General features: G+C 35.4%; 1 protein-coding gene across 7 annotated transcripts in view; it reads right to left on the bottom strand.

Moving 5' to 3' along the window:
- Positions 1-23,860, bottom strand: part of SDCCAG8 (SHH signaling and ciliogenesis regulator SDCCAG8) — a 246,613-nt gene that overhangs the window by 127,506 nt on the left and 95,247 nt on the right. For all 7 annotated transcript variants that reach the window (XR_010726186.1, XM_066236694.1, XM_066236702.1 and 4 more), the window contains one exon: positions 9,895-10,037. Coding sequence is in view for 6 of the 7 variants with exons in the window: in XM_066236694.1 (XP_066092791.1) it covers positions 9,895-10,037 (143 nt within the window). In the remaining variant the exon portion in view is untranslated. The remainder of the gene's footprint in view (positions 1-9,894; positions 10,038-23,860) is intronic.

The following is a 23,860-nucleotide window of genomic DNA, read 5'->3' as shown; positions in this document are numbered from 1 at the left end:
GAGTCAGGAGAGTGGTATGGGCCATACTTTCTCAGCTTCCTCTGGGCTTCTTCAGAAAATGAGTTGGCTGCGGCCACCACCACGCTCCAAGCTGCGGGCTGGGGTGGCAGGGGGGAAGAGCACATCTCCAGTGACGATTTCATCGCACGCACATTTGGGCTTCAAAGAACAGAGAGAGTGAGCCAGGGAACATTAAGCAGAGCCTGCAGAGACACAGTCCCTGGCAGCCTGTGGCTTTGAACATCTCCCGCCAAGGGCTGCATGGAGACCAGGGTTCTTAGGTCATCAAACAGGTGGAGCAGAGTGGGGCTCAGGCCACGTGCTGACCATCAGAGCAAAATGAAAGCCCTTTTCTTCCTGGCTCTGTGACAGCCTGTTCCTTCTGATAAGGGGTAAAGCAAGGAAAAGAGGACACAATTTAAAACAGCACCAAGGCCATCTATTTTAAGACTTGAAGATATTGGTGGCACATCTATCCATTTAAAATTATTTTTGACATGTTCGCCCCTTTATTTCTGAAAGGAGTACAAGAAGAAAAACACGAGCTGAACTTTTAACTCTTTTTTTATGTGACAGAGAGAGAGTCAGAGAGAGGGATAGACAGGGACAGACAGACAGGAATGGAGAGAGATGAGGAGCATCAATCATTAGTTTTTTGTTGCGACACCTTAGTTGTTCATTGATTGCTTTCTCATATGTGCCTTGACCGCGGGCTTTCAGCAGACCGAGTAATCCCTTGCTAGAGCCAGCAACCTTGGGTCCAAGCTGGTGAGCCTTGCTCAAACCAGATAAGCCTGTACTCAAGCTGGTGACTTCAGGGTCTTGAACCTGGGTCCTCGGCATCCCAGTCCGACCCTCTATCCACTGCACCACTGCCTGGTCAGGCGAGCTGAACTTTTAAAGGGAACTTTAGACTAAAAATTCTTCAATAAACTCAGAAGGAAAAAAAAGACCAAGTTCCCTGTCACTGTTATACTGTAGTCTCCAAGTGAAGATGCATTGCAAGCTTGGTCTTTCGAGTTAGTTGTCCTCTGAAGAGGAGCATTCCCTTCCTAATTTTCCCTACAATGAAGAGGAGAGGCAAATTTATTCAATGTTTACAGAGAAACTGCTCAACTTAGCTTGAGGCCAAACATGACTGGTGGAGACACAGAGATAAAAGAGGTCTCTTGGCCTATGCACTGAGATTCTACAACCATAGAAGTATTTCTTTTAAGCTTTGAAATATGTTTTGCGCTCATTTGTGAACATGAGCTGTGAGAACAGGTCCCGGAGTCTGATGTACCCAGTTCCAATCCTGCCCCCTCTGTGGGCCTTCCTGCTTCCGGGCGACGTGCCCTTGTGCCTCATCTCCCCCAGACTCAGTTTCCCTGGACTTGCTGTAGGATTTGGGAAGGCAGGATGTCTCAAACTTCTTGAGTAAAATATCTTTTAAAAATATTTCTCTGATCCTAGGCAAAGTATTAGTTTTATAACCTGAAATAAAAAGTCAATAATATTGTAATAACTCTGGTGTTATGGTGTCAGGTGGGCCCTTCACTTATTGAGAGGACCACTTTGAAAGTTACATAAATGTCTAGTTACTAGGATATACACGAATATAATACTTGAATATTTGCTGAAACTAAGATAATATTGTAAATAGAGTTCAACTGTAATCAGAAAATACATTTTAGAAAAATAAATTACTGGAAAAAATTTAAAAGATATCCAATGTAGCCCACAGATCATGCACTTGGATATTGTGGCAATTTAAAGTTGATACACAAGTTTCCAAACCCTCTGTTTTTGTACTTCTCTTGCTGCAGACAGGTAACACCCAGCCCACTGTGGGCCACCCTGAACACAGTTCTGCTGCAGGAAACCAGGCAGAGCGCTTGGCATGTGCTGGATGTTCATTTATGCACCCTTCACATCTCTATTCTTTATATTCTGAGGATTCTCTAAATAAAACTACAGAGCGACCCTGTGAAGAGCTGACCATGCCTCCTTGGACTGATACTATGTTGACAATGGAAACTACCACTCAGATCAACATGAACAGAGATACAATGTTCTTCCCTCTTCAAGCCATGCCTTAGTCAAAGGGAAAATCAGAGATTGTATTTTTTTAAAAAAGCCAATAGAGGTAGCAGAGGAGACACATGCTGTTTAATTTACCCAGGATCCCTGGTACCCTTCCCCTAGGAAGAGCATCTCCCCTTATTTCTGGGGTTCGGTGGAGCCTGCCAGCCATAGAACCCAAAGGGCGTGTGTGCATGTGACTCAGCTTTGAATCTGAACTGAAGGTTTTGAAATGGGAAGTGGAGGAGTTAGAAGTCACATGCCTACAGTCTGAAATCAAGGGCATCTCCCTTCTCTTCAGTTCAGATTGAAGGATGTGACTCCACCGTGTGGAAGAACCTGTAAAAATGAGCCAACATTCCACCAAAGTCCAGCCCTGCAAATGAGTTAGAAAAGGATAGCAAGCTGGTGTTGCCTGTCGTCCCTGGTCCAAGAAATAAACCATCAGGCCAGCTGCACCTGGATTTTACATGGTCTGGTTATCCAACTAATCCATTCCCCCCATTTGTATTTCTATGACCTCAAACAAAGAGTCTGAACTCACACTGGGGAGCTGAGAGGTCAAGCCGCTCCATTCAAGAAAGCATTTACAATAGTGATTAGGTGGAAACTAAATGTTCTAGACTGCTCTGATAATTTTTTTATAATTTTACTTAGAAAATTAAATTTAATGGGGTGACATTGATCAATAAGAGTACATAGGTTTCAGGTAAATATCTCTCTAGCACCTAACTGTTGATTGAGTTGTGTACCCATCCCCAAAGTCAAATCATTTTCCATCATTGTATATTTGTCCATCTTTATTCCCCTCTCTGATTAAGAAGCCTTAATCCCCTCTCCCCAAGTGAACCAGCATCGTCCTAGGGCAACCTGCTGACTTCTTTTTCGTACCCTTTCTCACTTTTAAAAAGATACAAATATTATACTCAGGTTGCTCTCTCTCTAAGTCGTAGGTCAGATCTTCCAAATTGGTTCACAAATATCAGAGCATGACACTATTTTATGGACCTCACTTAGATACCTGCTCTGAGAAATTCTTTGAAGTTCATCATGGAAAACGCTGTGTTAAAGGGGAAATAACAATTTTAAAGGTAGCCCGCTGATATGAGCTGAAGCCTACAGATTCAATTGTAGGCCAATTTCCCATTTGCATTTCAGACAATTCCATTTCTAAATTCTCTGGGAGATAAACAGAAGGCTTCTTGTAGGAACTCCCCCTACATCAGACCTGAGAAAAAGACGCAGGATTCAAAGGAGCATGTTTTGATACATGTGTCACAGGTATGGAGAAGAGTGTCTGCATCAGTATGTAGTTAACAACAACCACAGAGACATTCAGAAATGTTAAACATCACATCATAAAGCAATTGGCCCACATGCAAATAAAATGGTTGACTTGTGAGAGAAATTTAAATCCTGCAGCTCTTCAAAGATCTTTGAACATGTCAAAAACAAATAGGAATGAATTTCCACTTTTTGTAAAAAAAAAAAAAAGTCACTCTGCTTGGCTACAGATGAAGTGAAGAGGATAAGGAAAAGGATAGCCACATGATAACATGTGAAATGACTAAGGCAAGTGACAAGCCAAAGGACAGTTTCTTAGGAAGAGCCCAAGCCAAGACTGAAATTCACTGGCCTGCATTTGTACCAGTGTATAAGGGAGCAGCCAACACTTATTTCTATTATAAATTTATGTCACTGGTTTTCTCAGTTGTGTTTTGGGGGCCAATTGCATTAATCCATTTCTCTACTAACTCACACAGAATAGTGATGGCATAGACTTTGGAGGCAAATGGCTGGGATTCAAAACCTGTTTCCATAACAGATCAGCTATGTGACCTTATATGAATCATTTTAGTTCTCTGTGGCTTAGGTGCATTCACTGTAAAACAGGGAGAGTATCATCTGTTATTTTGTATTTTTTAAGAGCTACTACACATAGCATGGTACCGAGCAGAACCTAAAGTAAATATATTCTTAATCTCAGACACAGATACATTTAGATATTCAAATGACAGGTTGTTTGAATTTAACTTACTCTCATGTACACACGGGCACCTTCCCAAAGGTCATCTCCTCCCTGGAACTTCCCACGGGATGTTCTTCATTCTCATTTTTCTCTATCCCAATGCTACCAAGGTCAGTAAGAAGTTATCTGTCCCTCTGTCTCCATAGTATTTATCTGGAATCTCCCTTCCAAATCTTATCATTTATCTTAGAAACAAATGCATACTCATACATACTGGGCTTTGAATGAATAGTCATAAACTCACACTATATAAACCAGTTCTTTAACAATGACTTACTGAGCTCCAACTCTTTGCAAAGGACTGAGCTAGGTACTCTGAAAAACACAATATTAATAAAACCTCTCCTTCACCTTAAAGAATAAGACATTCCAGAAGGGTACTACATAAAAAACTTCAGAGTATTCATTCATTCATTCATTTATTCACTCACTCAGTAGGTAGTAAGTGCCTTCAGCTCTAAATGGGGAGGAAGACCCAGGGAGACATGTTTGCAGGGTCATTAGGGAGGGCTACAGTGGAAAAGTCAGGATTTCAGGGATACCTAGAAAAGGGGGTAATATTAAAACAGGGCCAGGGAAGGTTAAAGGGGTATTCTAGGTGTAGGGAACAGTAAAAGGGGAGAAGAGTTCAAAGGTTAAAGGGGGCTGCATCTGCTTAGGTTTGGCTGGAAGTCAGCATGCAAGAAGATGGAATCGGTGGTGATAACATAAATCCAGAAGGTCAAGAGCCATCAGGGAACCTGTAATGCTGAGTGGTCTGGCCCTTCTGTAAGAGTTGGCAGGCCACCATTGGTGGTTTTGAGAGCAAGTGACAGAGTCAAGGCCCTGCTCACAAATACTCACTTGGCAGTGATTGGAAAAGAAATTGAAAGAATGTTAAGAGGCAATTTTTATAACCCTTGGGGTGGTCAGCCTAAATTAGGATGAATGTCAATGGTGAGTACAAGGGACATTGCTATGAAATCTCTCTGAACTTCAAACTAACAAAATATCTTAAAGAATACACCAAACAACTTAAATACCTAACATCTGGAAATAGGAACTGAATAGTGCACTGCCTTAAATTATTGTTAGGCTCATTGACTATCAGAGCTAAAGGAAACTTAGAAATCATGTAGTCTAACCTCATTTTATAGGTAAGCAAGCAGGTTCAAAGAACAAAGTAATTTGTCAGAAGTTGCAAAGACAGTGGATGCCTGGGGGAGATACTAAAACTCAGTTTCCTCAATCCTAGAATACCTGGGGGGGGTATCCCCTAAGAAAAGGATATGGTTTTAATTATTTCACCAAGGCATCCTTTGAACCATTCTTTAGTCTTTTCTTATACCCTGAAGACCCCTTCTTGGTCTCCTTCTTGACTCCTTTCACCAGTACTTTAAAAACATGGTCCTCTCTAGGTGTGTGCAAACTCCTTTGGCTAGAACTACTATCTTTCGGTAAAAGCATCCAGAGCTAAGCCATTAGTCATGACCTTCTCCTCTCACAACACCAACACCAGGCATCTCCACCCAAGTTATGAAACAGAAAGTATTCTTTTCCTCTGCAAGACCTTTTAGGTTCCCTAGGTGGATGCGTAGATCATCCAGTTAACGTAGGCTGGAAACTCTTGAGTCACCTTTAATTCTGGCCTGCTTCATTCTCTATCCAGGGCCTCTTGAAGATGTTATCTCCTCTCCTCTTTACTGCCAGTCACAGCCCAGGACTATGATGGTGCTTATAGTCTAAATGTGTCTCTGCCGATCATCTCTTCCTCAACCAATCTATTTTCCCAGTGCCTTTTAATTATCTTTTCAAATACACATTTGAACCCATCATAATTCAAGCTCCCTTGACTTCTTGAGTTAAACAGCCTTTTCAGGGTTGGTAAACTTTTTTAGGCTTTGAGGACCACACTCAATTCTGCCATAGTTGTGCCAACATAAAACACAATGGAGGCTGTGACTTGTAAAATTTTATTTATGGGTGTATACTTTTCATGTATCAAAAACATTATTTTTCATTTTCCCCTCAACCATTTAAAGTATAAAAGTAATCTATCACTTTATTGGCATTTCCTTTATTGCTTAACTAGAGTTAAAAAAATAGAAATTCAACATTAATGGAAGAACCCAACCATTTAAAAGTATAAAAACCATTATCTTAGTTCAGGATTAAAAAATAATAATAAAAATAAAATAAAGACAGGGCCCAAATTTGGGCTGTAGTTGCTGGCTCTGTCCTAACTGATCTTCTTGTCTCCTACATTAATTCTCTGAGTTCACTCTCCACACTGCTGTCTGAGCCAGGATCCCAACCCAAAAGAGATGATCAAGTTGGAAGCCCTGCTTAAAATGCAAGAGTAACCCATTATTCTCAGAACAGCCCAAACTCCAGAATGTGGCCCACATGCCTTTCCTCTGGTCCCTGACCCCTTCTCTCCAGGCTTATTTCTTTCCAGACACTTAAACTGACTGTAGAGTTGATGCTCTCCCATCTTTATGTCTTTGCATATTGTTCCCTCCAGCTGGGACACTTGCCCTACCTTTTCCCACTTGGAAAACTACCCATTCATGAGCTTATCAATCAAAATAATTACCAAATACTGCTTCCTCCAGAAAGTTCTCTCTGACTGTCACCTTCACTTCCAATGCAAAATGAGCCAATTCTCCCTACCATGCGCTCCTGTGGCAATAATTATTGTACTGGTTCTACCATTGCACTCTATTATAATAGTGCATATATATATATATGTGTGTGTATATATATATATACCCATATATGTGTGTATGTATATATGTGTATATCTATATCTACATAATGTCTGATAAACATATATATACCCATATATGTGTATATGTCTATATATATATTTGTATATCTATATCTACATCTATATCTATGATGTATCATAGATATAGATGTAGATATAGATGACATAGATATAAATATACAGATATAGATATAGGTGATACAGCTATATATCTCCTTAATAAAGTGTGAGCAACCTAAGGGTGGGACCTGAGTCTTTTTTTTTCTATGTTAAGGGCCAAGCAATATACTTAAAAGATAGTAGGTGCCCAATAAATATTTGTAGAATAAGAAAATGTTATGTTTACCAGTTGGGTTCTTCCATTAACGTTGAATTTCTATTTTTTTTAAGTCCAGTTAAGCAATAAGGAGAAATGCCAATAAAGTGATAGATTATTCTCTAAGTCTGATCTACAGACTTCTATTTCTGTTTTTCTTTAAAAAAATTTTTTTTAAAAAACCATTTATTTATTTTAATTTTATTCATTTTAGAAAGGAGAGAGAGAGAGGAGAGAGATAGAGAGAGAAGGGGGGAGGAGCAGGAAGCATCAACTCCCATATGTGCCTTGACCAGGCAAGCCCAGGGTTTCGAACCAGCGACCTCGGCATTTCCAGGTCAACACTTTATCCACTGCGCCACCACAGGTCAGGCTCTATTTCTGTTTTTCAATTTTCTTTGCCCTGGAAGACTTAGGCCCTTACTTCATTATTAGTTTATAACCTGGATTTCATATTCAATTTTCAACTTTGTTTAGAATATGACATTCAAAATGTTTAAGACTAAATGAAGAGCTAACGGTGTGGGATTTATTTCTTTCAGCTGGTATTACCGGGAAAAAAAGATATAACATTTCCAGCCACAAACTTGAGTATATTGAGTCAGTAAAGAATGGTGAGGGGAAGCAAACTTTAAAAAAAAAATCCAAAGTGTATCAGAAATATGTAACCCCACAACCAAGTCACATTTTCAGTGCAAAGAGGAGATGATGACACACATCGTTCATTGCACTTTTTGTGGACATCTTCACATTTACGAATTCTATAAAATACTGCTATAGACAAAGTATAAAATGCTTATGAAAGAGTATTGTGCTAGGAAAACAGGTATTGCCATGAAAGTAAAAATAAATTTAAAAATCAAAAATTAAAAAAGAAAATAGGTAATTAAGTTTTATTACTTGTAAAACTGGCTTAAATTTTTAAGACTTGGTGTCAATAAGCTCAGTAGAAAAAGCTTTCTACAGAAGCCAGCAAAACTGTTTTTCTTCAGAACAAAGAGATTAGTTACCACTATTCACTTTCAGCAGTTGTATCTTCATATGCTCTCCTTGCAAGAAATTGATCTTGTCAGACAGTACAAATGGATACCGTACAGGAAAACTCTCCATGGACTGTGACTTCAGAAATTAACTCTCGGAATCAGACAGGGTGGCAAAGGGGGCAAAAGTAGCATTAATATTTATTTACTGAAGCTCAGCCACACTGAGACATTAAAAGCTGTTCCTATTTCTGTGGTTTAGCAGAGCTCAGCACACAAATGGTTGGTTCTCAATAGAAGTCTGACAGAGAAGAAAAACTATTAACTATCACGATGAAACGAAATTCTGAAACTGCTAAGATTAAATAACCATAGAAACTATGTTAACGTTACAGTCACAGCTGTACAAGGACAACGCTTTATTTAAGTGGACATTAAAGGAACAGTTATTATTCTACAGTATTAAGCAATTTTTTTCATAAAAGAGTTTTATCTATTGGGATTTTTCCAGATATCACACATACAGAAATGATCGACTTTGTTTTCTTTCTCTCTCTCTCTCCTTCTTTCTTCTCTTTTTCTTTCATTGTTTAAAAGGGAAATTGGCAAACCATTTGGGCTATTAACATAACAAAATGTTTTTTTAACAAAGTTTGATTTTAACGGAACTAGAGGCATCTTAACACTAGTCTAAAACTTTGGGAGGTTCACCAACCTCTAAAATGTTTTTTTCTCCCAAAGCAGGCTGTTCAAGTGGTGTTTTCTCCATCTGTTATCATACCGTGCTCTGAATTACGTTGTCATATTTAATGTAAAAGGGATCAGTCCCCTTTCAGTTTCAATTCAAAATATCTCTATGATTAGAAGACCCACAGTATTTTTCTAAATTATGAACCAAACCAAATACCATAAATTTACAGTTGTATTTAAACAGAGTTCTCCCTAAAAACTTCAAAAATTTAACAAACTCAAAACCTTGACCTAAAAATTGAAAAATTATACTAAAACTGAAAGTGAATATGATAATATGAAATATCTATAATCTTATAATTTTTCTCTGCTGTATTTCTTTTATATGTGTGTGTGTGTTTTCAATATAGCAAATTATACAATGTTTGCTACCAAAAATATCTTACTGTAATTTAGGGCTGAGTTATATGTTTCCTAAAGTTTGATGACAATGATGATCATATCACAGTATCTCATAAAAATGTAATGTGAAACCATCATGGTGTAAGACTGGTTATAACAATGGTTTAAATAGGTATAGTGCCAATCAATTTCATCTCGAAATTTTACACCTCCTAGGACTCAGGTTCCTTATTTTGTACCAGTTTCATCTCAATTTGCATCTCAGGATGGCTTTTATTTTGTCTCTTTCACCACTGACACTATCTGATTATTTTTCTAAATATATTATTCAGAAACCTTCAGTACAACATTTTTATTAGACATAGGATTAACAAGAGAGGTGGTGGTAGGAGAAATATGTCATTCTGCTTATATTGATAGAGATTCGCCAAAATATTTGAGCATTGTAGATGAAAGGTTCTGTGATAAATCAGTAATTCCCTGCCACACTTATCATTCACATGTCTGGGTGTTTTGCTTACCACATCTCCACTTTTCTTAATATGCCTGAAAGCTGTGTGTGAATTGAATGACTAAGACTAACTCTAACAACTGTTCGGAAGCCTGTGGCAGAACTCAGCGGAATGGAATCGGGTCTTCGGCGCATAATGGGATTAAGGAGTACCTGGTGAGGTGCAGTTGGTGCTCAGCATCGCCCAGCCGCTCAGTCAGTTTCAGGAGCTCCTCTCGGGCCCCGGCTGCCTTCTGCTGTTCCTGCTCCAAGTGCTGCTTGCTCTCACTCAGTTCCAATGTCAGTTTCTCTATTTCCTTAGGTAGAGAGGTGAGGGAAATAAAACACCCATCTAAAACACATGCTCTCGAAATCAAAATTACCTCATTTTTGTTTTTGCCATGAATTTCAAAGTGATAAAAACTATTAGAAAATTAGGCTAGCTTCCATTGTATGACAAAGGGAATGAACACAGCCAAAAATGCACATTAGTGAGGTTTTTTGGATTTTCTTGTTTGGATCATAAGATGAAGTCTAATTTAAAAAATGTAAATGATTAAGTGAGAATATCAAAATAGATCATGGGGACTTTCATCCTAAGGCTTGGTCCCTTTAAAAATAATAGGAACTTAAAATGTCACTGCTTTTAAAATGTAACATTGTTGTTTGTGAGATTACATCAGACACATGCAGTGATTTACATCAACTATGTGGCTCCTTCTGAAAGATATACTTATGGTTTTATTTGGATATTTCTAAAACCACATTACAGTATAAAATAATTTAAAATGTTTTAGAAAAATGTAAGGTGTCAAAGAAGGTATGATGCTCAATATTATTTAGAAAAAATACAGCATGAGAACCTTTAAGTATTTAAAGTACATAAGATTTCTGAGCTAAAATAATATTACATTAAAATGGCACTATATAAAGGCAATAGATTAATAAATAGGAAAAGAAATCTCAGATTAATAAAGATAAACATCTAAAATATATGAAATTTTATATTTGTTAATTTTTTGGCCTCAGAATGAAATCCTTATCTTACTGAAACTCAAATATTTCAAAACAAATATGCCTTACATAAAACATAATTTTAAATAATTTATACATTAAAGTAAAAAAATTTATTATATAGTTTTCTTTAAATAAGATAAGTATTCATACTATTAAAACAAGAAAAAAAAGGTAAGTAAGGGGTAGAAACATTTTCAAATTCAGCAGAAAGCAAGCAGCAAATTTAATACAAGAAATGCAATCCCTTTTAAAAAATAATCATGCCTAGGTAGATTGTTTTAAACTTGGTATTTAAGTACATTTCAAATTTCCTCATGTCATTACTCAGTTTTCAGAACAATTTCCAACCATGTTTAATACATCAGGCAAGAAAAACTAAATAATTCTTTTTAAACATTTATTACACTATAAATATTCAGTTTATCCTCATCAAAACCACATATTACCAGCAATATAATAAAATAATTTATTATAAGTTCTCAAATATTGTTTTAATTATAAAAAGCTATGTAATAATAAGTATATCATTTTCACTCAGTAAATTTTCTGTATCTTTCAGATTAGAATACTAATAAAACTAAGTTGTTTCTTTAAAATATTTTAGACTGTTAAATTTATACTAATATATTTTACCTCATAATTAAACATAATTAAAAAGATGAAAAAACACAATAAAAAATCTAGTTTTATTTGTCTAATATTTGTGAAATAAACAAAAGCAAAGAAGTACAGAATTTAAATTTCATATTAACTTTAAAATTTTTTAAATTAATTTTTTTTAACACAGTGCTATATGCCAGACATTGGACTCAGAGAGTCTCCGTCTCTACACCCAGGAACTAACATTCAGTTGGTTAAACAAGACATACACATACAAAAAAGACTATTAAAACATAGAGTACATAACAACAAACAACAACAAATGAGTATTAGAGAAAATCTTTGCTTTAAAAGGCCAGATAGAAATAGATTAGCATGGACAGGAAAGCGGCAAAGAAGGAAAGGGCACATAAACTCATTGAATGAGAGATTAGACCACATTATGAAAGGTCTTGAATTCTAGATGAACTAAACTGTACTTTTCAGTTACAGAATGATGAGATAATCGTTTAAACAGGTATACAATATGAGAGAAGCTGTGCTTTAAAAAGCAACAACTGTATCAATATGTATGAGCAATTTAAGATGGCAGAGTCTGCCCGTAGGAAGATCACAGACAGACAGATGCAATATTCCAGACACAAGGGGTAGAGACATATTCAAATATACAATATAGATATTAAAACTGAAATGTAAAGAGAATATATGAATATATGAAAATAAAAGGAGAGGTATCAGGAGACACCAAAGGGAACTCCAGAATTTTGAATTGAGAGAAGACAAAAAGAATGACAGAAAAAAAATGTGTAAAATTCTAAATTTTATTTAAAAGAAATTATGCACTACACGACATACATAACCTTACATTGATAATTAGGTTTTAAGTATAAGTCATCTGCTTTCTTAATCTCATGTAATAAAAACTCAGAAGCTGCACTGGAAGCCAGTCAAATATAGAGATTAAGACAACAGGCCCAAGAGTCAACACAGATCAGGGTTGAAGATATAGCTTTGGCATTTTCTAACTCTGTGACCTTGGACAAGTTCTTCAGTTTCTTCGGTCTAAAATGGGAGTGATAACTGTAGCATGCTCCTAAAATTACTGTGCAGATTAATTTAAATGGTGAGCACTTAGCCATCTAAGTTTAGCACATAGTAAGAGCTTAATTAAAGACAGCAGGCTTCATTATTATTACTATTATTATTTCTTCTCTACTTTTCAAAAACAGCATAGAGATAAGTAGAAAAATGATCTGCCCAAGGATCTATGATTCTCACTGAGGACTAAAATGTTCTTGATTTAATTCAGTAACATTTCTGCAATATAGCACTATTTTGGTGAAACCTAAATAAAACTTTACTATAGTTTCCGAATGCAAAAAAGCATTTTTGTTAGGAAGATGAAAAATTACTGCCTGTTCCTGATGATCTGTGCCAGAAAAAGAGCTTATTGGTACAGATAATCAAAATCAACAAATAGTCTAACCAGCTGGACCAGGGCTCAACACCTACACCCTGAGTTAGGAAAATGTGCCATGGCACCAACTCCAACAGTTAGAAGAGGAATCTCTTGCCAGAAATGCCACACTCCCACTGGCTAGATAACCCTTTGCCTCACACAACTAGGTCAGGGCTGCTTCCCTGGCTATAGATAGTGGCTTGAGGATGAAAGACCAGCAATGGTCATAGGCCAATTGTACATTGCTCTTCAAGGACACTATTAACCTGCAATGTCTACAGTGCAGTTGGATGCAGCCATCTTTGGCCCAACTGGGCAAAGACCAGTCCAAATAGCTCTTTATACTTACAAAAAGATATAATATATTTCAAGTCATAAGTGTAACCACCAGAACAACTAACAGGAGAACAATGCCAAGGACAGGATATGCAGGAAGGAGGACTCGTTGCTCTTTGTTTATAATCTCTACTGTAGGAAGGTTTTTCTTAATCATGACAGATGTAACCGTTTATTATTAACGACATTTTCTTATCAAGGTAATGTGACTAATTTATGTTAAATAATACTCAATTGCTCATAACAAAGAAGGGCAGTGCCCATGTTCTAACCTTCACCCATTTCTAATCCTAATTGTTGGAGTTGGTGTCATGGCAGATTTTGCTAACTCAGGGAATAAGTATTGAGCACTGATTTAGCTGGTTAGATTATGTGTTGATCAACAAACAAACAAACAATCCAATAAAAAAAATGGGAAGAGGACATGAACAGACACTTCTCCCAGGAAGAAATACAAATGGCCAACAGATATATGAAAAGATGCTCAGTTTCATTAGTTTTTAGAGAAATGCAAATCAAAACTACAATGAGATACCACCTCACCCCTGTTAGATTAGCTATTATCAACAAGACGGGTAATAGCAAGTGTTGGAGAGGCTGCGGAGAAAAAGGAACCCTCATACATTGTTGGTGGGAATGTAAAGTAGTACAACCATTATGGAGGAAAGTATGGTGGTTCCTCAAAAAACTGCAAATAGAACTACCTTATGACCCAGCAATCCCTCTACTGGGTATATACCCCAAAACTTCAGAATCATTGATACGTAAAGACACATGTAGCCCTATGTTCATTGCAGCACTGTTCACAGTGGCCAAGACATGGAAACAACCAAAAAGCCCTTCAATAGAAGACTGGATAAAGAAGATGTGGCACATATACACTATGGAATACTACTCAGCCATAAGAAATGATGACATCAGATCATTTACAGCAAAATGGTGGGATCTTGATAACATCATACGGAGTGAAATAAGTAAATCAGAAAAAAACAAGAACTACATGATTCCATGCATTGGTGGAATATAAAAACGAGACTAAGAGACATGGACAAGAGAGTGGTGGTTACCAGGGGTGGGGGGAGGGAGGACGCAGGAGGGAGGGAGGGAGAGAGTTAGGGGGAGTGGGAGGGGCACAGAGAAAACTAGACAGAGGGTGACGGAGGACAATCTGACTCTGGGTGAGGGGTATGCAACATAATTTAATGACAAGATAACCTAGACATGTTTTCTTTGAATATATGTACCCTGAAATATTAATGTCATCCCATTAACATTAATAAAAATTTATTAAAAAAAAAAAAGATTATGTGTTGATATTATCTGCACCAAGAAGCTATTTACTCTTCTGATATTTATCTTCATATCTTTAAATGACATATTTACTATGCTATTTCTTGATTTGTGCAGTATTAGACATTTTCCATTGGCTTCCTGTATTAAACTCGGTAATGATTTACAAATATCCACCTTATCCTCCATTGTAACAATTTTGGTTAATCATTAGTCAGTAGTTCATTTACATTATAATGACTATAGAAATATTTTCCACTACAGAGATAAGAATTATTTTGCTTAAATTAATTTTATTATATGATATTTTATTATTTCTGGACTTAACTGCCTAGTTTTTAATACTTTATTTTTCTAGGTAACTGATATTCCCCTCCCCCCAACAATAACCAAACAGATCTGTTAAATAGCTGTCAATGTTATTTTTCTACATAATAGAGCACATCAGATAAATTTTCAGTTCCTTAAAAATTTTTTTTCCCTCTATATATCTTTCTTGGTTCCTGGTTGATCTGTGTTGGAGCAAGTCTTACCCATGCTCCTATTAGAGTTCCTTGTTTTCTGGGTTGTAAGTTATGCTGCTATTTGGTGGAAGTATATTACCCAGGTAACTTTCATAAGAAAGGGTATATGAATGATATATTTTTAAAATATCTGTACATCTGAAAATGCTGTTATTCTATGCGTACACTTGATAGTTTGGCTAGGTATAAAAATCTATGTTGAAATTAAATTTCATTCAGGATTTTTGAGGCGCTACTCCACTGTCTTCAAGATTCTAACATTAAAATTGAAAAGCCCTATGACATTCATTCTTAATACTTAGCCAATGACTTGCTTTTTTGTTTATGAATGCTTTTATAGTCATTTTTTCCCTGGCATTTTGAAATTTTATAATGGTGGACCTTGGAAAGGGCCTTTTTCCATGCTCTGTGCTGTATGAACTCTTTTAAATCTGGAGAGTTTTGTTTTATTTTATTTTGTTTTTAGTTTAGGGAAGTTTCCTTGTAATATTATGTTGAAATACTTTGATGCCATATACATTTCAATATTTCCTATTCCTGAAACTCCTGGATATTGGTTTTTGGCTCTGTTAAATTGACCATCTAACTTGTTAAATATTTTCTATCTCTTCATCTTCTGATTCTAACTTCTGGTAGATTTCTTTGACTTCACCTTCCAAAACTTCTACTGAATTTAAGAAAATATTTCTATTACACTTTTCATTTCTATGAGCTATTTCTTGTTTTCATTGTTTTACATAGTGGGCCATTTTTATCTTAATGATATAATCTCTAATATAATTAGAATATTATAGTATTATAAATAGTCTCCTCTGCTTATTATAAATTGCCTATGTTTCCTTTTTTCTGTGTGTCTGTTTCAGACACTCCATAATGTTAGAGGCTTTCCTCAAATACATAGTGGTACTTGGCTGCTCATTCATATTTTAGATAAAGTAGTTAATAAAAGTTTAGATGTAATGGTTTTTGGATAATTTGATAATTTAGATTAATGTTCAGCAATTATTCACATCTATATTCCTTACACTGGGAGTAGAATACATTATCTCTCCCCAGTGAATTTTGGCTTAGCCATTTAATTTCACTTGGCCAGTGGAATTTTCATGGCTATAGTATAAACAGAAGTCATAAATATGTCTATGTGGTTTGGCTCTGCTTTTGTATTCTCATGATTCTCCATGAGAAAAGTTTGCCCTGGATAGTTGCTGCCCCTTTTGCCTGGATCACTGAATAATTTCATGTGGAGAAAAACAAAACCTAAACCATAGCCCAGACAACCCAAAACCCACAGCCTGAAGCAGAGCCAATAGTCAAATGCAGCCTAGATCGGCCAAATCCCAGTTGACCAGAAGATTTATGAAAACATGAGCATAAATGATTGCTATTGGAAGCCATGAGTTCTTTCAATATAAAATAATGGGCAAACTACTTTAAAGGAATAAGGAGTGCTGCAACTGTTTATCACCTTAACATTTTTATTTGATCTTTGAAACAACTGCATGAAGCACATAGGCAGTTACCCCATTTATACAAAAAAGAAAATGAGGGCCAAAGGCACTGAATGATTGTCCAAAGAAATAAATCTAAGCCTTGAACCTGATCTGACATCACTGCCTCCACACCACCCATAAATTAGACAATGACTTTCAATCCTTTTTTTCTTTTTAACCAAGATCTATAGTAAGAAATCCATTTTACATCACAATTCAGAAATATACACATTCTCTCACACACATGTACAAATATAACTAGCACTTCATAAAACCATATTAATCCTTACTATGTTTACTAGCACTTCATAAAACCATATTAATCCTTACTATGTTTAAAACACTCAGATATATCCTATTCCTTATTAGTCTATTCTATTCTTTTAAAAATATTTTGATTTGAACCCATGAAATTGATTTAATGAGCCTACAATTTGAAAAGCACTGTAGCCTGATCTGCACAGTGGGTAAAGTGTCAACCTGGAATTCTGAGGTTTTCAGTTTGAAACCCCAGGCTTGCCTGGTCAAGGCACATATGGGAATTGGTGCTTCCTGCTCCTCCTTCCTTCTCTCTCTCTCTCTCTCGCCTCTATCTATAATGAATAAACAAAAATTTTAAAATAGAAAAGCACTGTATACTTTTGATAATTTAAAAATATATTTTTACCTAATTAAGTAGAGTTAAATAATGAGTTTCATCAAAATAAGTTCTATTATACATTTCTCCTGCTTTCCTAAGAAATTTGAAGAAGTGAATGTGAAACCCATTTGAAAAACTATATATCATCTTAATCCTCAGAGGATTACTTTACCAGGAAAGACAAAGTAGCAAACAGGAACTCTTTTAATCCAATGGTAGTGGTTTATCCCTGTTACTAAATATTATGTGACTTCAAAATTTTAATTAACTTTAATATAGGGTAACTTATTTGTGTATGTGAACAAGAGAATGGAAGAAAACACATGCTACAGAAATTAAGAAGACTGAGACCGCAAGTCCTTGCACACTGAAAAAGAAGAACCTTTGGTTTTGAGGCTGACAAATTTTGACAATGTGAATTTATCACTCAGAAACCAAAGGATGAATTCATAGAATATACTTAGAAAAATAAAGTAGTATATGATATTGAAAAATAAGACATAGAAATCTATCACCTGGGAGAGAAATAATAGTTTCTATTAAGTTCTACATGGATAAAAAGACAGTATTCACTGGAAATTTAGTATTCACCAGTTGACACTTTTATTAACTCCTAGATGTTAAGGATTATTTTTACCAAATCATTAATAAGGTTTTGTCTGAAGCTGTACTAGCTACCTGTGGCTATTTAAATTTAAGGTAATTATAATAAAAAATTGAGTTCCTTAGTTGTATTAATCATATGATAAGGTTCAATGAGCACATATGGATAATGGCTGCCATATTGCACAATGTACATACAAAACATTTTTGTCATTACAGAAAATTCTAGTGGATAGCACTGGTTAAGAATACAGAACAATTTATTTCTGAGACTCATACTCCAAACTAGACTCTTGGAGAACCAACCTATGTGAATAAAAGGGTACTATAAGTAGTTATAAGTCATTTTAGAAATGAACAAAAAGAGTGGTCCTCTTTACTATAGATGTGGAAGGTTGCTAATACCATTCTAGAAGTTCTGTTCTTGGCTATCATTTTTGAACACATTCAACACTTTTTGTTTTTTTCCTTTTTTTATTTATTGATTTTAGAGAGAGAGGGAGAAAAAGAGAGAGAGAGAGAGAGAGAGAGAGAGAGGAACATCAATATGTTCCTGTATGTGCACTGACTGGGGATCAAACTGGCAACCTCTGTTCTTTGGGACGATGCTCTAACCAACTGAGCTATCTGGCTGGGGCCACACAACATTGATTTAATATGTTTTCAGTGAGGGTATAATATAGTAGTAACACCAGCAATCATTCTTGAGGGCTTACCCATCTATTCCAACAATGAAAGTAAGATAATGTAAATGAAAATTTTTGAGAAAAGGTATGACTGTTTCCAATGTAATAGGAATACATGGCTCTCAACACATCTAAAGTTAACACGTATAAATCCATATGGACTATGGAAATTATGTGAGATTTATGAGATTTTTGAAATTAATTTTGAATGTATGAAATATTAATTTCTCAAACTAAATTTAGAACATAATCTCCTTTTGAAAAGTCACTCTACTATAATGAAATATGTAGCGTTTATCTTGGTAGTAGTTTACTTCAGTAACTTCACAAATAATTTCAGTTTCAAATTTATAACCATTCTAGAGGTTGAAGGAGTCAGTTATACTTTATTGTATTTAGTGGGAAGAATTAATTGCTATCATTGGTGAAGACCTCAGAATTTGTCCCTACAACAGCAAGGGTCTGCTCTAAGTTCAAAGATTTGAACACAGCTTCCTAACCCCACCTCGTTCACCCCCATTTGTGAATTGACTGAATCAGTAATAACTGATTACCAGAGAACTACTAAGTTTAATGTATCTATAGGTAAAAACTTCCCAGGAGTGGCTGCTTGATCATTTGCAAATCCACCTAATTGAATTCTCATCCAAGAGAATGTATGTTATTATGTTACATATATAATCCAGATGGCCAATTACATATATATCCCCAATTTGTCCTCTCTTCACCTCCTCTGTTTTTATTGTCCTTCATAACTATACATATTAAAATATAAAGTAATTCCATACAATTTTGATAAAAAACAAATCCAATATACATTTATTATATCATTTCCTTATCCAATTTACAATCATTTTGTAAGTAACAAATTCTTACAATGCACTTCTTTGGTTATAAAAATTTATAGCAGAAATGTTTTATAAGCATTAGTAGGAAGGTTTCAGAATTTGTGATAAAGTTTAACCATAATTTTCACATTATAGTACCATATTTTAGGATAATTTTGTTCTTGTTATCTCTGTATATTAAAGTTATTAATATTGTCCAATAAAATAATTCAATTAAAAATACACTGAAATATGATTAAAATAACTTTGGTCACATTGCTCACGACTATTTAGTGTTGTTACTATTGCAGCGCTCCCTGTGCGTGGCAATACGACTAAGCACAAATAAAAAATAAGGCTAAAAATAAACCACCCCAAACAATTTTAACAAACAAGAGACTGAAAGACATTTTCAAGTAAGATAAAGACACTTTCACTATCTATAAAGAGAAATGTAAGTGAGCTGAAATATTGCTATTTCTAAAGCTATATCTCTGCCACAGGAAAAAAATCATAAGTAAATTTAAATATATGAAGTTCATTACATTATAGTTTAGAAAATATTTTTTTTTTTACTTTTGTTTTTAATAATTTTATTTTTTTAACGGGGCGACATCAATAAATCAGGATACATATATTCAAAGATCAACAAGTCCAGGTTATCTTGTCTTTCAATTATGGTGCATACCCATCACCCAAAGTCAGATTGTCCTCTGTCATCTTCTATCTAGTTTTCTTTGTGCCCCTCCCCCTCCCCCTTTCCCTCTCGCTTTCCCCCCTCCCCCCGTAACCACCACACTCTTATCAATGTCTCTTAGTTTCACTTTTATGTCCCACCTACGTATGGAATAGTGCAGTTCCTGTTTTTTTCTGATTTACTTATTTCACTTCGTATAATGTTATCAAGATCCCACCATTTTGCTGTAAATGATCCGATGTCATCATTTCTTATGGCTGAGTAGTATTCCATAGTGTATATGTGCCACATCTTCTTTATCCAGTCATCTATTGACGGGCTTTTTGGTTGTTTCCATGTCCTGGCCACTGTGAACAATGCTGCAATGAACATGGGCTGCATGTGTCTTTACGTATCAATGTTTCTGAGTTTTTGGGGTATATACCCAGTAGAGGGATTGCTGGGTCATAAGGTAGTTCTATTTTCAGTTTTTTGAGGAACCACCATACTTTCTTCCATAATGGTTGTACTACTTTACATTCCCACCAACAGTGGATGAGGGTTCCTTTTTCTCCATAGCCTCTCCAACATTTGCTATTACCTGTGTTGTTAATAATAGCTAGTCTAACAGGTGTGAGGTGGTATCTCATTGCAGTTTTGATTTGCATATCTTTTTCATCATTAAATGTATTTACAATGTCTTGAAGTTCTCATTGGGAGATTAAAAATACATAAGAATATAATTTATAATCCTGCATTAAAGTTATTTTTTGAAAGTTTCCCAAAATTGACACTATTTTACCTTACATGAATGGCTGCATAAAGGTCACTGCAATGTGGGATTTCAACAATTTTCTATATTTTCCATTTATGTTTCAAATGTAATATTTTTAAGATACTATAATTATAAAAATACCAACATAAAATTTAGGTATGCTTTTCAAAGTAAAATAATTTTTATAGTATATTTAAAAATACTGACAACCACAAAATCATAATTTCCTAAGAAAACTAGTTAATAAATCCAGTAATTTTCCAATAATAAATATGGTTTTTCAATTATTATGTCAACTATTAAAATTATGTAAAATAAATTGGCCTATTTATTCTTAGCCAGAAAAACAGGCCATGCTGGCAAAGCAATTCAGTCTCTTAGATAATACACACATTTTCATTATGTTTCAACCAGACCAAATTAAAACTCTAATACTCAATGTTACTTTTTTAAGAGTTATCAGAAAGTTATCAGTTAAATATTCTGTTTCCTAAATGTAAAATACACGGATGGTTTTGGGTTATTATTTTGCACCTAATTTTCAAGATTTCAACGTACATATTTAATTTATCAAATAAAATTCCTGTTCTATAAAAACAATGCTGACTATTTCTTCTAAAATGTGCTCTTAACAAAACACTTGGGGGTTAACTCCCCTGATTACATCAAGACTTTGTTTAATAAAAACACCGGACTTAAAAAAAAAGAAACAGAGATGGAAACACCTTAGCCATCATCTTTATCTACGTCCTCCCTTTCAGATGAGAACGCTGGGGTCCAGGGAGATTAAAAAGCCCCTTAAGCCCGCTTGACTGGACTAGAACTCAGGTTTCAGAGTCTGTGCAGATACCTGTTTCCTTTCAAATGTGGATAAATGCCAAATCCCAATGCTAACTCAGTTAACGAGCACAAACAAGCTTTTATTGGCAATAATTAATTTTTAAATGCGATAAAGAAAACACATCATGTTTCTCCTCTGATGACTGTTCCTTGACAGGAAGTATCTCTTTTTGCTCTGTGTATTCTTAGTCAAATTCTGTCAATCTCTGGCAATCAGAACAAATCAAAGACGCAGAACCTCCTTTTAAAAAATTAATTCCATACGACCGTGGACATCAATTCTTAATTTAGAAAAAATATTTTACTTTTATCAATTTTTCTGTTTAAAACAGATGTGGGGGCAAATATAATATTTCTTTTCTCTAAAACCAAGAAAAGCACAAACGTTTAGACCCATTTCAAGATCTCAGCCTTTCACTTCAAACCGAATAACTTTATTTTATAAGAAATCATATTGTAATTAATTTTTCACTGAATCAGCTTCAAATGACTGAGAAAAGGAAAACCCTAGCTACGTGGTCTGGACCGCTTAACAGTATAGAGACAATGAATAACTTTCCTCGTCTTCCCTATATAAGCCCACTGGACCTCTGAGAGGTCACCTGTCTTCCTACCCACCCAGTTCCTGTTACTCCGTGGTGCACCCAAGTACAGAGAACATCAGTATCAGTGCTCTGGTTTTAAGATACTACAGACGCAGTGGATAAAGCGTCGACCTGGAATGCTGAGGTCGCCAGTTCAAAACCCTGGGATTGCTCGGTCAAGGCACATATGGGAGTTGAAGCTTCCTGCTCTTCCCCCCCCCCTTTCTCTCTCTTCTAAAATGAATAAATAAATAAAAAAAAAAATTAAAAAAAAAAAAAAAAAAAAAAGATACTACAGAGAGTAGAAGCAGAGGATTCCTAAAAGCATACCTGGAGCATTCACAGCTATCGGTTCTTGAATGCTCTGATTCAAAATATTCTGACCATTGAAACAGCTTGCCTGTGTTCAACTCACCTCTTAACTGCTACTCTGCCTGTAGGTAGCAAGATGGATCTTCTCCCATTGGAAAACTGGACAATTTAACTTTATCTCATTGGAAGCTTTTCACCAAAATTAATGAGATGTTCTCATGCGAATATAAAACAGCAAGTTTTTTTTTTTTGTTTTTTTTTTTAAATTTAATTTTATTTATTTATTTATTTTTTTAGAGAGGAGAGGGAGAGACAGAGAGAGAGAGGAGAGACAGAGAGAGAGAAGGGGGGAGGAGCTGGAAGCATCAACTCCCATATGTGCCTTGACCAGGCAAGCCCAGGGTTTTGAACCGGCGACCTCAGCATTTCCAGGTCGACGCTTTATCCACTGCGCCACCACAGGTCAGGCTAAAACAGCAAGTTTTAATAACAAAACTAGGTTTATTTTTAGACACATAACCAATTGGAAAAAAAACCCTTCTGTACTGAGACATGGCGTACGTGATCTCACCTTATGGGGAGTTTTTAGAAAATTCATTTTAGCTGTCAGTTATAGAAATATTTCTGTAAAATTCTATTTGTGGAAATTAAGACTTTATTAAACTTTGTTTTAACTCAAAAGTAACCTATATTTTCTAACAAGTTTTGGAAAGAAGTTTCCAATGTAAAGTAGATGCTTTAGCTAATAAATATTTTGAGTTTAGTTCTTTTAAATTAACATTATCCACATACAAAGAAGTAAATATATCTATTGAATTTAGTGAGTACCTATTCAATCATAACAGTTCTATGTATGTAAACATCTTTTCTAGTTTAGAAAACATAAATTACTGAATTTATATGTTGTGACAATAAGAAAGCTGATATAATTTTTGCTTTCAATCATTTTCACAAAGAAAGATAAAATAGGTGTAGAAAAGATAAATACAAGGTAATGACTAGGACAGAACACATTATTTGATATAACTGATGTTGTTATTATTATTCACCTCTCCATCTTTGTCTCTGTCTCCTGACTGTGTTCCATTTTATCTAGCTGCTTTCTAGAGTCATGGTGGTAACTGAATATGGTATTTTTGGTATGACCTGACCAGTACATAGAAGTGGGCTGTCATCTAAGATTATATTAATCTAACTTTAGAGCCAGTTGTCAAACATGTCTCATTGTGAACTCCTATATTCTCTTAGAGATTTCACGTATTCCTGGCATATTTCCCTGACCCTCATTAGAGTCCAGTGTGAGAGACTGCCCTAGTCAGAGATTATAAGCTGCTCAGGACGATTAATATGTTGCAAGGTATTTAGATTCTCATGTTACTCTTTTTTAATGTTATTTTTCAATTGCAGTTTACATTCACTATTATTTTGCATTAGTCTCAAGTGAACAGCATAGCAGTTAGACAATTCTATACTTTACAAAG

The sequence above is a fragment of the Saccopteryx bilineata genome, chromosome 1 (genome assembly GCF_036850765.1).
Source record: "Saccopteryx bilineata isolate mSacBil1 chromosome 1, mSacBil1_pri_phased_curated, whole genome shotgun sequence".
NCBI lineage: Eukaryota > Metazoa > Chordata > Mammalia > Chiroptera > Emballonuridae > Saccopteryx > Saccopteryx bilineata.
Note: the sequence above shows the minus strand (reverse complement) of the source record. Positions and strands in the feature narration are given on the sequence as shown.